Genomic DNA, 18,637 nt, shown 5'->3' on the forward strand with positions numbered 1-18,637 from the left:
GTTACCAGTACTGAGCACCCGAGCATGGTAGTGCCCGCTCATCACTAGTTACCAGTACTGAGCACCCGAGCATGGTAGTGCCCGCTCATCACTAGTTACCAGTACAGAGCACCCGAGCATGGTAGTGACCGCTCATCACTAGTTACGAGTACTGAGCACCTGAGCATGGTAGTGCCCGCTCATCACTAGTTACCAGTACAGAGCACCCGAGCATGGTAGTGCCCGCTCATCACTAGTTACCAGTACAGAGCACCCGAGCATGGTAGTGCCCGCTCATCACTAGTTACCAGTACTGAGCACCCGAGCATGGTAGTGCCCGCTCATCACTAGTTACCAGTACAGAGCACCCGAGCATGGTAGTGTCCGCTCATCACTAGTTACGAGTACTGAGCACCCGAGCATGGTAGTGCCCGCTCATCACTAGTTACCAGTACTGAGCACCCGAGCATGGTAGTGTCCGCTCATCACTAGTTACCAGTACTGAGCACCCGAGCATGGTAGTGCCCGCTCATCACTAGTTACCAGTACAGAGCACCCGAGCATGGTAGTGCCCGCTCATCACTAGTTACGAGTACTGAGCACCCGAGCATAGTAGTGCCCGCTCATCACTAGTTACCAGTACTGAGCACCTGAGCATGGTAGTGCTCGCTCATCACTAGTTACCAGTACTGAGCACCCGAGCATGGTAGTGCCCGCTCATCACTAGTTACCAGTACAGAGCACCCGAGCATGGTAGTGTCCGCTCATCACTAGTTACCAGTACTGAGCACCCGAGCATGGTAGTGCCCGCTCATCACTAGTTACCAGTACTGAGCACCCGAGCATGGTAGTGTCCGCTCATCACTAGTTACCAGTACTGAGCACCCGAGCATGGTAGTGCCCGCTCATCACTAGTTACCAGTACAGAGCACCCGAGCATGGTAGTGCCCGCTCATCACTAGTTACGAGTACTGAGCACCCGAGCATAGTAGTGCCCGCTCATCACTAGTTACGAGTACTGAGCACCTGAGCATGGTAGTGCCCGCTCATCAATAGTTACAAGTACTGAGCACCCGAGCATGGTAGTGCCCGCTCATCACTAGTTACGAGTACTGAGTGCCCGCACATGACTAGTGATCACATATCATAAGAATAGGTCGGGGAGGAAAAGTGGCTCATAAGTGGAGAAGTAGAACAATTTCTATGACAAGAGGCATTAAAAAGTTTCTTGATTTATTCAAAGTTTGTTGAAGTAACAACAACCACTGAAGTCAGTTTTCTAATAGTTCTTAAAAGTTCAGCTCCAAGACTGCACTTCTTGCAAGAGATATTTTCTTAAGGAATCCTCAGGAGCGTCGCTCAGAAGTGGCGGTAAATCCGGTGTGGTAAGCGTTGTATTTTTTTTTTTGCCTAGGAATGCAGCTTCTGTGAAGATCCGCGATTTGCCAGGACCGGCGTGTGTATCAGCTGCGACGCAGGGATGTGCAGAGCTTACTTTCATGTGACTTGTGCCCAGAAGGAAGGCTTGCTCTCAGAAGCCGCCGCCGAAGAGGTAAATTACCAGACGTACTTCTTTTGAAGATTTGCTTAAGAAAGTGTAAGCAAAGCATAAAAAAAAGGCACCGCATGCTGATAAAAATTAAGCCGGGCTATAGACGGAGGGGGAGAAAAAAAAAACACCCAGAGTACGAGGACTGGTAACTGTCCTGGGCGTGCGAGGGAGATGAAAGGGACGCTCCGTTCCCATCTTTACAAACTTAACCCGTCCCAGTTTATCGGCCATATATTATTTTTCTTTTTTTTTTTTTTTTTTTTTTAGACTTTTTGGGGTTTTTTTTCCCTTAATTTTCAAATCTGGAAGTTTTATTTATTGTAGTTGCAGCTTTTTTTGTCTCTTCCTATCTCATCCTCTTCTCAGCGCCTTGTCACCCCTCTGTTTTCGCCCCTATCTTCCCATTCTCTGCTTTCTTAAAGTCCATTTACTCTGGCACTAAACGACCGTCATTCTGCTACTTGTTTGCTGCCGGGAGGTCATTTAATCGCCAGATGTAGTGGATGGTTCAGTGCCATTGTTCTTGGCAGCGCAGATCCTGATTACACAGGGCGAGGTGCTGCCGAGGACGACCGACTTCTGTGCAAACCAAAAGATCTTTTAACCCAAAGAACGAGAGTTTTTGGTCTTTCTTTTCAGCAGCAGTCTGTTTAGATTGCAAGATTATTGAGAAACGCGCTTGCTGACAATCATTGTGCAGTGTAAATAGATCTTTCCCCTCTCCTGCTTTCTTTCCATACCCACACCTCCATCCATCCCTATGGTTGCACCCCTCTCTCGCCTCCTATTTTGTTGCCTTTTCGTCCTCACTCATTACATCTTCTTACCTTATTTTTGTTAAAGCCTCTTTTGCCTTTCCCTAGTTTTGCTCCCCTTTTCTTGCACCACTCCATTCTCACTTTCTTGGTCCGTTCTTCCCTCTCTCACCTCCTTATTGCACCACTCCATTCTCCCTTTCTTGGTCTGTTCTTCCCTCTCTCGCCTCCTTCTTGCACCACTCCATTCTCCCTTTCTTGGTCCTTTCTTCCCTCTCGCCTCTTTTTTGCACCACTCCATTCTCCCTTTCTTGGTCCGTTCTTCCCTCTCTCGCCTCTTTCTTGCACCTCTCCATTCTTCCTTTCTTTCTCCGTTCTTCCCTCTCTCACCTCCTTCTTGCACCTCTCCATTCTCCCTTTCTTGGTCCGTTCTTCCCTCTCTCACCTCCTTCTTGCACCTCTCCATTCTCCCTTTCTTGGTCCGTTCTTCCCTCTCTTGCCTTCTTGCACCACTCCATTCCCCCTTTCTTGGTCTGTTCTTCCCTCTCTCACCTCCTTATTGCACCACTCCTTTCTCCCTTTCTTGGTCCGTTCTTCCCTCTCGCCTCCTTCTTGCACCTCTCCATTCTCCCTTTCTTGGTCTGTTCTTCCCTCTCTCGCCTCCTTCTTGCACCTCTCCATTCTCCCTTTCTTGGTCCGTTCTTCCCTCTCTCGCCTCCTTCTTGCACCACTCCATTCTCCCTTTCTTGGTCCGTTCTTCCCTCTCTCGCCTCTTTCTTGCACCTCTCCATTCTTCCTTTCTTTCTCCGTTGTTCCCTCTCTCGCCTCCTTTTTGCACCACTCCATTCTCCCTTTCTTGGTCCATTCTTCCCTCTCTTGCCTTCTTGCACCACTCCATTCTCCCTTTCTTGGTCTGTTCTTCCCTCTCTCGCCTCCTTTCTTGCACCACTCCATTCTCCCTTTCTTGGTCTGTTAATCCCTCTCTCGCCTTCTTTCTTGCACCACTCCATTTTCCCTTTCTTGGTCCGCTCTTCCCTCTCTCGCCTCCTTTCTTCCACCACTCCATTCTCCCTTTCTTGGTCTGTTCTTCCCTCTCTTGCCTTCTTGCACCACTCCATTCTCCCTTTCTTGGTCTGTTCTTCCCTCTCTCGCCTCCTTTCTTGCACCACTTCATTCTCCATTCTTTGGTCCGTTCTTCCCTCTCTCACCTCCTTCTTGCACCACTCCATTCTCCATTCTTTGGTCTGTTCTTCCCTCTCTCGCCTTCTTTCTTGCACCACTCCATTCTCCCTTTCTTGGCCTGTTCTTCCCTCTCTCGCCTCCTTTGTTGCACCACTCCATTTTCCCTTTCTTGGTCCGTTCTTACCTCTCTCGGCTCCTTATTGCACCACTCCATTCCCCCTTTCTTGGTCTGTTCTTCCCTCTCTCGCCTCCTTTGTTGCACCACTCCATTTTCCCTTTCTTGGTCCGTTCTTCCCTCCCTCGGTTGTTCAGCCATCTTATAGTGCCGTCTCATCTATTCCAATTAGCTCTATCTATAGCAGTGCATTCTCTGTTCTGTCTACTTTGCAGACCCCAATAGGGAAATGCTTTACCCTGCATCACTGCTTACGTGTAGTAAAAATAATAGTCAGCAAATATTAGTGCAGCTGGTTCTCGATGCTGGCGGCCATCATTGCAGTCGCTGTTGCAGCCCGTCACATTGCACTACTCATTCACCCCATGAAAAGGAAGGTAACGGCCGGTCCTTAATCTTTCTTCAGGATATCGCAGACCCCTTCTTCGCCTACTGCAAGCAGCACGCGGACCGCTTCGATAGAAAATGGAAGAGGAAAAACTACCTGGCTCTACAGTCCTACTGCAAAATGTCCTTGAAGGAAAGGGAGAAGCATCTGACGCCAGAAGCGCAGGTATTAATGGATCCTTCTGTGATAATTCCCTATGAAAGAAGGCGACGAGATGTAAATCCAGCGCAAAGGTCATTCACTTCACCGGGGACTTGTGTTTGATCATAGGAGTCTTGGAATGGGAGCATATATTTGGTCTGCATAAAATTACACAGGCTTCATCAAACCCCTGAATGCCAATCTAATCATACAATGCCACGACATGTTCATTACTGACCCTGAGTTACCTCCTGTTTTATACTCCAGAGCTGCACTCACTATTCTGCTGGTGCAGTCACTGTGTACATACAGTACATTACTGATCCTGAGTTACATGCTGTATTATACTCCAGAGCTGCACTCACTATTCTGCTGGTGCAGTCACTGTGTACATACATTACATTACTGACCCTGAGTTACCTCCTGTTTTATACTCCAGAGCTGCACTCACTATTTGCTGGTGCAGTCACTGTGTACATACATTACATTACTGATCCTGAGTTACCTCCTGTATTATACTCCAGAGCTGCACTCACTATTCTGCTGGTGCAGCCCCTGTGTACATACATCACATTACTGATCCTGTACTGATCCTGAGTTACCTCCTGTATTATACCCCAGAGCTGCACTCACTATTTTGCTGGTGCAGTCACTGTGTATATACATAATATTACTGATCCTGTACTGATCCTGAATTACATCCTGTATTATACTCCAGAGCTGCACTCACTATTCTGCTGGTGCAGTCAGTGTACATACATTACATTACTGATCCTGAATTACATCCTGTATTATACTCCAGAGCTGCACTCACTATTCTGCTGGTGCAGTCACTGTGTACATACATTACATTACTGATCCTGAGTTACCTCCTGTATTATACTCCAGAGCTGCACTCACTATTCTGCCGGTGGCCTGTATTTGGGATCGGAAGCCTCGGATCATAAAACATAATGGTTATATTTCATATATGTCCACAGTTTGGTGATAATAATGTGAATAGTTGTTGGTTGTGTGCTTTTGGTTCCCGCTGTTCCTCATTACCGCCTGTTTTGTAGTCATCATCCCATTACCGACCCTCGTGAATTACCCCCTATAATCGGCTGCTGGTTTCTTAGGGAACCGTTTCTGTATCTCTTCAGGCTCGCATCTCCACCAGACTACAGCAGTACAGAGTGAAGTCAGAGCTGGCCCGTAATACCAGACCTCAAGCGTGGGTCCCGAGAGAGAAGCTGCCCCGTCCGCTCACCAGCAGCGCCTCCGCCATACGGAAACTAATGCGCAAAGCCGAGCTGATGGGGATCAGCACAGACATCTTTCCAGTGGACAATTCAGACACCAGCTCCAGTGTGGATGGCAGAAGGAAGCACAAGCAGCCCGCGCTCACTTCCGACTTTGTCAACTACTACCTGGGTAAGTGTTATGATTCCTTGACCCCCTCTCACTTGCACCCTTATCCCCCTCTGTCGCTTGCTTTTTTTATCCCCCTTGCTGGCTTACTCTCTTGGCCCTTTTGCTAGCTCCCTCCCTTGTCCCCCTTGCCGGCTCCTTCCCTTGTCCCCCTTGCCGGCTCCCTCCCTTGTCCCCCTTGCCGGCTCCCTCCCTTGTCCCCCTTGCCGGCTCCCTCCCTTGTCCCCCTTGCCGGCTCCCTCCCTTGTCCCCCTCGCCGGCTCCCTCCCTTGTCCCCCTCGCCGGCTTCCTCCCTTGTCCCCCTCGCTGGCTTCCTCCCTTGTCCCCCTCGCCGGCTCCCTCCCTTGTCCCCCTCGCCGGCTCCCTCCCTTGTCCCCCTCGCCGGCTCCCTCCCTTGTCCCCCTCGCCGGCTCCCTCCCTTGTCCGCCCTCGCCGGCTCCCTCCCTTGTCCGCCCTCGCCGGCTCCCTCCCTTGTCCGCCCTCGCCGGCTCCCTCCCTTGTCCGCCCTCGCCGGCTCCCTGCCTTGTCCGCCCTCGCCGGCTCCCTGCCTTGTCCGCCCTCGCCGGCTCCCTCCCTTGTCCGCCCTCGCCGGCTCCCTGCCTTGTCCGCCCTCGCCGGCTCCCTGCCTTGTCCGCCCTCGCCGGCTCCCTGCCTTGTCCGCCCTCGCCGGCTTCCTGCCTTGTCCGCCCTCGCCGGCTCCCTGCCTTGTCCGCCCTCGCCGGCTCCCTGCCTTGTCCGCCCTCGCCGGCTCCCTGCCTTGTCCGCCCTCGCCGGCTCCCTGCCTTGTCCGCCCTCGCCGGCTCCCTGCCTTGTCCGCCCTCGCCGGCTCCCTGCCTTGTCCGCCCTCGCCTGCTCCCTGCCTTGTCCGCCCTCGCCGGCTCCCTGCCTTGTCCGCCCTCGCCGGCTCCCTGCCTTGTCCGCCCTCGCCGGCTCCCTGCCTTGTCCGCCCTCGCCGGCTCCCTGCCTTGTCCGCCCTCGCCGGCTCCCTGCCTTGTCCGCCCTCGCCGGCTCCCTGCCTTGTCCGCCCTCGCCGGCTCCCTCCCTTGTCCGCCCTCGCCGGCTCCCTCCCTTGTCCGCCCTCGCCGGCTCCCTCCCTTGTCCGCCCTCGCCGGCTCCCTCCCTTGTCCGCCCTCGCCGGCTCCCTCCCTTGTCCGCCCTCGCCGGCTCCCTCCCTTGTCCCCCCTCGCCGGCTCCCTCCCTTGTCCCCCCTCGCCGGCTCCCTCCCTTGTCCCCCCTCGCCGGCTCCCTCCCTTGTCCCCCCTCGCCGGCTCCCTCCCTTGTCCCCCCTTGCTCGCTTGTTCGCTTGCTCCCTCCCTAGCCTCACTCATTCGCTTGCTCACCCTTGGTTCTCACTTGTCTCTGCTCATTTGCTGCCTATTCCCCTGGCTCGCTTGCTTCTCTTTTTTGCTTATTCCATTGTCCTCTATCCATATATCTTTGTCTACCTCCCGCCTGTTCATTTAGATTTTTTGTATTTTATCTTTTATCCCAATTTGTCCCTCGCCCTTTCTGCCTCTGTCCCTCGCCCTTTCTGCCTCTGTCCCTCGCCCTTTCTGCCTCTGTCCCTCGCCCTTTCTGCCTCTGTCCCTCGCCCTTTCTGCCCGTCCCTCGCCCTAGGTCTCTGGTGTATATTTTGGAATTATTGTTATGATGCTGTAAAACCTCATATTCACACACCGCTCTTTCCCATGGTGAGAGCCGTCTTCCTTTACCGGGTTTGCACCGAAAAACTACTTCCTGCAATACATTACCTATATGCTGCAGCACTGAGCATGCAGAGGTGATAATGTCTGTGCTGCAGGCAATGTGCACAAGTCGAGACCTGAGAGCAGAGCTGTCAATCACAGGGCAGCCCCGCCCACAAAAAAAATGTATTTTGGAATTTTTCTATTTCTTGTTTATCAGAGAGGAACATGCGGATGATGCAGTTGCAGGAAAACATGGCCGAGCAAAAGAGCATAAAGGACAAATTAGAAAACGAGCAGGAGAAGCTGCACATAGAGTATAACAAGGTTTGTAGTGTGTCTCCTCAGCGCTGCGCCGCTCGCCGCCCAGAATATTAATGCAGAGATGTGCCGGCCAGCCATGATTTATGTGTTTCTGCTTTGAAGGATTATTTTGTGTTATCCCTTTGAAATCTGCTTTATCAGCGGCTTTACAATGACAAGCCTCAGACTCCGGGGTGTCCGCCAGTAAAACAGACCATTGATAACTCACAGTCCGTGCAGTCCCGATATTACTTCTGTATCGCTCACTGTTTTCTTTTTAGATAGAAATGAAATGATACGCTTGTAAAAAGGTCCGAGAGGACGGTGACGTTCGCAATCAGGGACTTGTGATAGATTTAGATGAGTCATCCTAAATGTGTGTATGGGAGATATGAGAGGGGTTGATGGTGATTGCTGATACAATTCATTTAGAGGGATGGATGGGTTGAGCTCGGATGGATGGGTTGAGCTCAGATGGATGAGTTGAGCTCGGATGGATGGGTTGAGCTCGGATGGATGCGTTGAGCTCGGATGGATGGGTTGAGCTCGGATGGATGGGTTGAGCTCGGATGGATGGGTTGAGCTCGGATGCAGGGGTTGAGCTCGGATGGATGGGTTGAGCTCGGATGGATGGGTTGAGCTCGGATGGATGGGTTGAGCTCGGATGGATTGGGTTGAGCTCGGATGGATTGGGTTGAGCTCGGATGGATGGGTTGAGCTCGGATGGATGGGTTGAGCTCGGATGGATGGGTTGAGCTCGGATGGATGGGTTGAGCTCGGATGGATGGGTTGAGCTCGGATACAGGGGTTGAGCTCGGATGCAGGGGTTGAGCTCGGATGCAGGGGTTGAGCTCGGATGGATGGGTTGAGCTCGGATGGATGGGTTGAGCTCGGATGCAGGGGTTGAGCTCGGATGGATGGGTTGAGCTCGGATGGATGGGTTGAGATCGGATGGATGGGTTGAGCTCGGATGGATGGGTTGAGCTCGGATGGATGGGTTGAGCTCGGATGGATGGGTTGAGCTCGGATGCAGGGGTTGAGCTCGGATGGATGGGTTGAGCTCGGATGAATGGGTTCAGGTGAGATGAGGTAGGTGGGTTGAGCTTATATGGTTTGAGATAAAAAGTTAGATATGCGATCCAATCTGTGAAAAAAACAAAGATATATATGGTTAGGTGCTGATACGATCCATTTATAGAGATGGGTGGGTCGAGGTCGGGTGGGTGCGTCGAGCTCGGATGGTTGGGTTGAGGTAAGATGGTTTGAGATAAAAAAATAGAGCTGCGATCCAATCTGTGATGAACAATGCGATAGTTAGCTGCTGATATGATCCATTTATAGAGATGGAAGGGTTGAGGCCGGGTGGGAGGGTTGAGGCCGGGTGGGAGGGTTGAGGCCGGGTGGGAGGGTTGTGGCCGGGTGGGAGGGCTGAGGCCGGGTGGGAGGGTTGTGGCCGGGTGGGAGGGTTGTGGCCGGGTGGGAGGGCTGAGGCCGGGTGGGAGGGCTGAGCTCGGATGGACTGTACTCGGGTGGATGGGGTTGAGCTCATTTAAGAGTGATATGATATTCTGGAATACATTATGTAGATTACATTGTTATATAATGAACCATAGTTAGATAGCTGCATCAATATACACACATAGTTAGATAGCTGCATCAATATACACACATAGTTTGGTCAATTAATGAAAGACAGGTCAATCTATCAATTATGAGCTTCTTTTGTATAGATGGGGTGGCCTCATGAGCGATATGAGATGTTAGACTAGATAGTGTAGATGAGATCAATATATAGAGATGGATGGGAGGTAGATGGATAGCTAAAGGTGTGTGGGCGACATAACGTCAGGTACATACACACTGTACATAGATGAATAGATATATGGTGGAAAGTGATGCAGATTTGAACTTTAAATGGCAGAAGTATGTGCACCCCAGATTAGTGTTGCCTAATTTCAACCACCCCCCATTAGAAGCTGATGCCTGTGATGGTTGATACAATTGTGTCCTCTCCCTACACGTACAGTAGATCTGAGCGACTGTAGTGTTGTTCTTCATGAGTCCACCTTCTTGACAGCCTCAGACTTGTAGCGCTTTATTACTTTTTTTGAGGGGTGATCTCATGAAGACGGCCCTTTTTTTCTATGGAAGTCGGCCTTGCAATCGAATATAATTTAATATCGTCATGGCACTGGAGTGATACTAGTATTGTTCTTACATTTGTAGCTCTGTGAAGCTCTGGATGATCTGCAGAACGTCAGCAGCAACATTCGGAGCGAAGGCCAAAGTCTCTGGGTTATGATGTGTAAAGTTGCTGGACAGGTAAGTGTACTTTTATATACAAGAGGCTTGCAGGTCTTGTGGAGTGTTCTCTGTACAATGCAGATCTTGTGGGGTGTTCCCTGTACAATGCAGGACTTGTGGGGTGTTCCCTGTATATAGCAGGTCTTGTGGAGTGTTCCCTGTACAATGCAGATCTTCTGTGGTATTCCCTGTATATAGCAAGTCTTGTGGAGTGTTCCCTGTATATAGCAGGTCTTGTGGATTGTTCCCTGTATATAGCAGGTCTTGTAGAGTGTTCCCTGTATCATGCAGATCTTGTGGGGTGTTCCCTGTACATTGCAGATCTTTTATGGTATTCCCTGTATATAGCAGGTCTTCTGGATTGTTCTCTGTATAAAGCAGGTCTTGTGGAGTGTTCCCTGTATATAGCAGTCTCTGGGTTATGATGTGTAAAGTTGCTGGACAGGTAAGTGTACTTTTATATACAAGAGGCTTGCAGGTCTTGTGGAGTGTTCCCTGTACAATGCAGATCTTGTGGGGTATTCCCTATATATAGCAGGACTTGTGGGGTGTTCCCTGTATATAGCCGGTCTTGTGGAGTGTTCCCTGTACAATGCAGATCTTCTGTGGTATTCCCTGTATATAGCAGGTCTTGTGGGGTGTTCCCTGTATATAGCAGGTCTTGTGGGGTGTTCCCTGTATATAGCAGGTATTGTAGAGTGTTCCCTGTACAATGCATGACTTGTGGGGTGTTTCCTATGCAATGTAGTCCTTGTGGTGTGTTGCCTGTATACTGCACATCTGGTGGGCTCTTCCTCTAAATGGCAAGTCTTATGGGGTGTTGCCTGTACACGACCGGTCTTATGGGGTGTTACCAGTAACGGGGGGGCTCCTCTGGTGTGTTCCCACTGTGCCATGTTTTGTGGGGTGTTTCCAGCATGTTTCATCTGCAGTATGAGCGCCATACACAGCAGCCGAGGCTGGAAGTGCCAGGGATTTGTATCCGGTTATTAAAGGGAATCTGTCAGGTGATTATGTAGCACAATACTAATGTTATACTAAAGGTCCAGTCACACTAAGCAACTTACCAGCGATCCCAACAACGATAGGGATCGCTGGTAAGTTGCTAGGAGGTTGCTGGTGAGCTGTCACACTGCGACGCTCCAGCGATCCCACCAGCAACCTGACCTGGCAGGGATCGCTGGAGCGTGGCTACACGAGTTGCTGGTGAGCTCACCAGCAACCAGTGACCAGCCCCCAGTCTCCTAGTTACAGCACACATCAGGTTAATTAACCCGATGTGTGCTGCAGCTAAATGTGCACAGAGCAGGGAGCAGCGCACACTGAGCGCTGGCTCCTTGCTCTCCTAGTTACAGCACACATCGGGTTAATTGCCTGATGTGTGCTGCAGCTATCTGTGCACAGAGCAGGAGCCGGCAGCACAGGCAGTGAGAGCGGAGGAGGCTGGTATCAAAGGTAAATATCGGGTAACCAAGGACAGGGCTTCTTGGTTACCCGATGTTTACATTAGTTACCAGCCTCCGCAGAAGCTGGCTCCCTGCTCACTGCACATTAGTTGTTGCTGTCTCGCTGTCACACACAGCGATCTGTGCTTCACAGCAGGACAGCAACAACTAAAAAATGGCCCAGGACATTCAGCAACAACCAACGACCTCACAGCAGGGGCCAGGTTGTTGCTGGATGTCACACACAGCAACATCGCTAGCAACGTCACAAAAGTTGTTCGTTACCAGCGATGTTGCTAGCGATGTTGCTTAGTGTGACGGGGCCTTTAAATAGCGCTTAAGGAGACCTTTCAGGATCAGTAAGTTTTATTGCTCTACCTTATCCTGTTATCTTACTGTAATCTCCATACAATTCAGTGCACACTAGTGAAGTGTATGCAAAAAGAATTTACATATTCACTGGTTCCCCCACCCCCCTTCCAGTGCATTCACCCTCACTGCAGAGAGGTGGTGGGAGTATGGGTGGGGGCAGTAGTGCAAATTCAGATTTTCTATCACTAATGGCAGCACTGAGAGGAGGGAGGGGACATAGTGAATATGCAGTTTGTATTTACATATGCTTGGCCAATTACTATGTCACACTTAATTCTATGGAGTTTACAACAAGATAAGAGGATAAGGTAGAGTAATAAAAAGTTACTGATCCTGAGAGGTTTCCATAAGCCCTATTTAAAGATAACATTAGTATTGTACTAAAAAATCGCAAGACAGATTCCCTATAATGTTTTTTGGAGGAAGATTATGCCGCAGAATGCACTTGGGCAAATCAGCAAGATCCGCTTCTGGCAGCTTCTGTGTAATCGCCGACCAATGTCGTCCCCAATGTGCTTGATTGGAGACAAGTCTGGAGGCGAGGCGGCCATGGCAGACGAGTCTGGAGGCGCGGCGGCCATGGCAGACAAGTCCGGAGGCGAGGCGGCCATGGCAGACAAGTCTGGAGGCGAGGCGGCCATGGCAGACGAGTCTGGAGGCGCGGCGGCCATGGCAGACAAGTCCGGAGGCGAGGCGGCCATGGCAGACAAGTCCGGAGGCGAGGCGGCCATGGCAGACAAGTCCGGAGGGGCGGCGGCCATGGCAGACAAGTCCGGAGGCCAATTTTCCTCTTTTTTTTTTCTTTTCTTCCCAAGAGCCGTAACTTTTTTATTTCAGTCAATCTTGCCATATGAGGTCTTGTTTTTTGCGGAACAAGTTGTACTTTTAAATAAAACCATAAGTTTTACCATATAGCGTACTGGAAAATGGCAAAAAAAAATCCAAATGCTGAAAAATTACAAAAAAAAAGGGCATGAAGGTTTTCGAGATATTTTATCCACAGTGTTCACTATAAGGTAAAACTGATGTGTCGTTATGATGCCTCAGGTCAGTATGAGCTCATAGACACCAAACATGTATAGGTTTACTTTTATCTAAAGGGTTAAAAAATATATCAGAAGTTTGTCCATAAAAGTGGCGCACGTTTTGCGGCATTTTCTGTGACCCATAGCGTTATTATTTTTCGGGATCTATAACTCGGTGACAGCTTATTTTTTTGCATCCTGAGCTGACGTTGTTAATGCTACCATTTTTGCGCAGATGCTACTCTTTGATCGCCTGTTATTGCATTTTGCACAAAATTTGCGACGACCAAAGAACGTAATTTCGGCGTTTGAATTTTTTTTTTGTCGCTACGCCGTTTACCAACCAGATTAATTGATTTTATATTTTGGTAGGTCGGGCATTTCTGAACGCAGCATTATCAAATATGTGTATATTTATTATTTTTTTAACCCTTTAATTTTCAATGCGGCGAAAGGGGGCGATTTCAACTTAGGTTTTTTTTTATTTTTTAAAACTTTTTTTTTAATTTTTTTTTTTTTAACTAGCCCCCCCTAGGGGACTATAAGTATCAGCAGTCTGAGCGCTCATTCATTTCTGTTGATCACAGCTGTACAGCTGAGATCTCCAGAAATGCTCATCTCTTGTTAATGGCAGCACTCGGCCGGGTGAAACAGAAAGTGAGTCAGGTGAGCTACAGGAGCCATGACATGACCCTGTGCTACTATGGCAATCATCGCCTCACAGTGATTCCGTCACAGCGCTGCTAGTGGAGCCGGGTGAGTAAAGATATACCACGATCGGCATTTAAATAGCCCTGTCACATTTTTGACAGTGGCATTTAAGGGGTTAACAGGTGCGAGTGGATCGCGGATCCACTCGTGCCTGCGAGGCACACATGTCAGCTGTGCAAATCAGCTGACATGTGCGATGATCGGCGCCGGCTGCCTGCCTACCGCGTAGGACGTAATTTTACTGTCCAGTCGCTAAGAGGTTAACGCAATCTATTACCTGCGGAATTTGAACATCTGATGCAAGTCTACGGACTAATTCCGCACAGAAGACTCAGCGTAAATTAACACAGCTGTCATGAGGTTTCTAATAATCCCAACCACTTGTAATGTAAAACGCTCCGTTTTTGACCCTACGAAAATCCACAGAGTAAAATGCATCGTGGTCACGAAACCGATGTATTAACAGAAAACTAGAAACCCCCAAACCATCGGCTTTCAGACTTATGCCATTGTTTTGGGGGTTTTTTTGTTTTTGTTTTTTTACAAAGTTGTCAAGTATCGCAGCAGACGTGGTGCTCCCTCCCCTGTGACCGCACAGGAGTTCATGGCCACTCGGGTCCCCAATGGCCGATCTGTTGTCTAAAATGATTCTGTATTTTTATCACGACGTCCGGACTGACATCTCCAGTGTTATACCGCAGAGAACGGACAAGTGCTCAAGAAAGCTCAACTATTCTGCTCACAGTAACCGAAGGGAAACACGTTGTACATAACTACTATAATACTGCCCCTATGTACAAGAATATAACTACTATAATACTGTCCCTATGTACAAGAATATAACTACTATAATACTGCCCCTATGTACAAGGATATAACTACTATAATACTGCCCCTATGTACAAGAATATAGCTACTATAATACTGCCCCTATGTACAAGAATATAACTACTATAATACTGCCCCTATATACAAGAATATAACTACTATAATACTGCCCCTATGTACAAGAATATAACTACTATAATACTGCCCCTATATACAAGAATATAACTACTATAATACTGCCCCCTATGTACAAGAATATAACTACTATAATACTGCTCCTATGTGCAAGAATATAACTACTATAATACTGCCCCCTATGTACAAGAATATAACTACTATAATACTGCTCCTATGTGCAAGAATATAACTACTATAATACTGCCCCCTATGTACAAGAATATAACTACTATAATACTGCTCCTATGTGCAAGAATATAACTACTATAATACTGCCCCCTATGTACAAGAATATAACTACTATAATACTGCCCCTATGTACAAGAATATAACTACTATAATACTGCCCCTATGTACAAGAATATAACTACTATAATACTGCTCCTATATACAAGAATATAACTACTATAATACTGCCCCTATGTACAAGAATATAACTACTATAATACTGCCCCTATATACAAGAATATAACTACTATAATACTGCTCCTATGTGCAAGAATATAACTACTATAATACTGCCCCCTATGTACAAGAATATAACTACTATAATACTGCTTCTATGTGCAAGAATATAACTACTATAATACTGCCCCTATATACAAGAATATTACTACTATAATACTGCCCCCTATGTACAAGAATATAACTATTATAATACTGCTTCTATGTGCAAGAATATAACTACTATAATACTGCCCCTATGTACAAGAATATAACTACTATAATACTGCCCCCTATGTACAAGAATATAACTACTATAATACTGCCCCTATGTACAAGAATATAACTACTATAATACTGCCCCTATGTACAAGAATATAACTAATACTGCCCCTATGTACAAGAATATAACTACTATAATACTGCCCCTATGTACAAGAATATAACTAATACTGCCCCTATGTACAAGAATATAACTACTATAACACTGCCCCCTATGTACAAGAATATAACTATTATAATACTGCTTCTATGTGCAAGAATATAACTACTATAATACTGCCCCTATATACAAGAATATAACTAATACTGCCCCTATGTACAAGAATATAACTACTATAATACCGCTCCCTATGTACAAGAATATAACTACTATAATACTGCCCCCTATGTACAAGAATATAACTACTATAATACTGCCCCTATGTACAAGAATATAACTACTATAATACTGCCCCTATGTACAAGAATATAACTACTATAATACTGCCCCTATATACAAGAATATAACTACTATAATACTGCTCCTATGTGCAAGAATATAACTACTATAATACTGCCCCCTATGTACAAGAATATAACTACTATAATACTGCTTCTATGTGCAAGAATATAACTACTATAATACTGCCCCTATGTACAAGAATATAACTACTATAATACTGCCCCTATGTACAAGAATATAACTACTATAATACTGCCCCTATGTACAAGAATATAACTAATACTGCCCCTATGTACAAGAATATAACTACTATAATACCGCTCCCTATGTACAAGAATATAACTACTATAATACTGCCCCCTATGTACAAGAATATAACTACTATAATACTGCCCCTATATACAAGAATATAACTACTATAATACTGCCCCCTATGTACAAGAATATAACTATTATAATACTGCTTCTATGTACAAGAATATAACTACTATAATACTGCCCCTATATACAAGAATATAACTACTATAATACTGCTCCTATGTGCAAGAATATAACTACTATAATACTGCCCCCTATGTACAAGAATATAACTACTATAATACTGCTTCTATGTGCAAGAATATAACTACTATAATACTGCCCCTATGTACAAGAATATAACTACTATAATACTGCCCCTATGTACAAGAATATAACTACTATAATACTGCCCCTATGTACAAGAATATAACTAATACTGCCCCTATGTACAAGAATATAACTACTATAATACCGCTCCCTATGTACAAGAATATAACTACTATAATACTGCCCCCTATGTACAAGAATATAACTACTATAATACTGCCCCTATATACAAGAATATAACTACTATAATACTGCCCCCTATGTACAAGAATATAACTATTATAATACTGCTTCTATGTGCAAGAATATAACTACTATAATACTGCCCCCTATGTACAAGAATATAACTACTATAATACTGCCCCTATGTACAAGAATATAACTACTATAATACTGCCCCTATGTACAAGAATATAACTAATACTGCCCCTATGTACAAGAATATAACTACTATAATACCGCTCCCTATGTACAAGAATATAACTACTATAATACTGCCCCCTATGTACAAGAATATAACTACTATAATACTGCCCCTATATACAAGAATATAACTACTATAATACTGCCCCTATGTACAAGAATATATCTACTATAATACTGCCCCTATGTACAAGAATATAACTACTATAATACTGCCCCTACTTACAAGAATATAACTACTATCTCTTCGTTTCGCTATTAGACAGTAAGGACATTGATATCTGAGATTATTTTTTTTTTTCTTTTTCAAAGAGGAAAAAAATGGTGACTTGAAGCTGCAGTGACATTTTCCTGCTCAGCCTTTCCATTGATGGAATCAGCCGGTGTGAAGTTCCGCCGGCCGTGCCAATTTGGCTACATCTGCTTTGGCTACCGGTCTTTTCCTTACCAAGCAGCTTTTCTGATAATTACAGTCACCAACAAGAATACTTTGCATCCATCAAGTCTGAATCAGGGAAACTATCGACTCCGTCTTAAAGGAGCTTTACACCTAGAAGTAGGGTAATAAGACGAGGGGATGGAGGGTCAGTGACTTGGAGGGTCTCGGCTCCGGAGATTGGGAATATAAATCAGTGATTCGGGGCACTGGTTCCGGGTTTAGGGGAGAGATTGTGCCCGATATCTTACCCCACAAGGCAACTGTAGCTACAAAGGAACATACTGTTAAAAGGCTGCAGGGAGACGAAGGGTCTGTAAAAGCATAATGGTGCACAATGCTTAAAGGGATTGTCCAGGTTTGGGTTTGAAGTCTGCAGCCACACTACTTGACTGCAGACTTCTGGATCTTTGCAGCATGTTGCACACCTGCTGTCAGGGTTGTCCGGTGTTGCCTGTGCGAGTGTGATTATTCTTGACCGCAAGTATGCTATTTGTTTGCTCCCATTCCAACTAGTCATGCCTGTCCTTTCTCTGTGCTCTTCTATTGAGAAAAGACGATCACGTCTAGTCTGCATGTGACTGCAAATATGAGCAATCTTAAAGGGAACCTGTCACCAGATTTGGGGCCTATAAGCTGTGGCCACCACCAGTGGGCTCTTATATACAGCATTCCAGAATACTGTATATAAGAGTCCAGGCTGATGTGTAGAATGTAAAAATCACTTTATAATACTCACCTAAGGGGCAGTGCAGACTGGTTGGATGGGCGTCTCCATTCTCCGGTGCCGGCGCCGCCTCTTTCGGCCATCTTTGTCCTCCTTTTTCTGAAGCCTCGGTGCGTGACACATCCTACTTCATCCACACAGCAGACACTGGGGTCCAGCGCAAGCGCACTTTGATCTGCCCTTAGCAGGGCAGATCAAAATATTGTAGTCACGGATCAATTATAATTGGTATTAAACCGCCCTCCTCATCATGCTGTGCACATTTTGATATCAGGAGTCCAAGAGAATGCCTAACAATTGATTTGGTAGTACCTTGCATTGTCAGGCTTCAAGCGGGATGTTCTCAGACGGAAGTAGCCACTGAGCTTAGAGCTTCACAGAGTGTCACCAGCAGGTTGTACAGAGACACAGAGAGACTGGAAGAGTCACAGGCATAGAAGTGCCCACTGAGCTTAGATTGTCACCAGCAGGTTGTAGACACCCACAGAGAGACTGGAAGAGTCACAGGCATAGAAGTGGCCACTGAGCTTAGATTGTCACCAGCAGGTTGTACAGAGACACAGAGAGACTGGAAGAGACACAGGCATAGAAGTGCCCACTGAGCTTAGATTGTCACCAGCAGGTTGTACAGAGACACAGAGAGACTGGAAGAGACACAGGCATAGAAGTGCCCACTGAGCTTAGATTGTCACCAGCAGGTTGTACAGAGACACAGAGAGACTGGAAGAGTCACAGGCATAGAAGTGCCCACTGAGCTTAGATTGTCACCAGCAGGTTGTAGACACCCACAGAGAGACTGGAAGAGACACAGGCAGATAAGTGGC

The 18,637-nt window shown here is 47.0% G+C and overlaps 1 protein-coding gene across 1 annotated transcript in view; it reads left to right on the forward strand.

Moving 5' to 3' along the window:
- Window positions 1-18,637, forward strand: part of PHF14 (PHD finger protein 14) — a 322,056-nt gene that overhangs the window by 62,460 nt on the left and 240,959 nt on the right. The window contains exons 7-11 of the mRNA XM_075316872.1: window positions 1,394-1,531; window positions 4,050-4,196; window positions 5,291-5,585; window positions 7,488-7,594; window positions 9,797-9,892. Coding sequence (XP_075172987.1) covers window positions 1,394-1,531; window positions 4,050-4,196; window positions 5,291-5,585; window positions 7,488-7,594; window positions 9,797-9,892 — 783 coding nt within the window. The remainder of the gene's footprint in view (window positions 1-1,393; window positions 1,532-4,049; window positions 4,197-5,290; window positions 5,586-7,487; window positions 7,595-9,796; window positions 9,893-18,637) is intronic.

Source organism: Anomaloglossus baeobatrachus, chromosome 6 (genome assembly GCF_048569485.1).
Source record: "Anomaloglossus baeobatrachus isolate aAnoBae1 chromosome 6, aAnoBae1.hap1, whole genome shotgun sequence".
NCBI classification, from domain to species: domain Eukaryota; kingdom Metazoa; phylum Chordata; class Amphibia; order Anura; family Aromobatidae; genus Anomaloglossus; species Anomaloglossus baeobatrachus.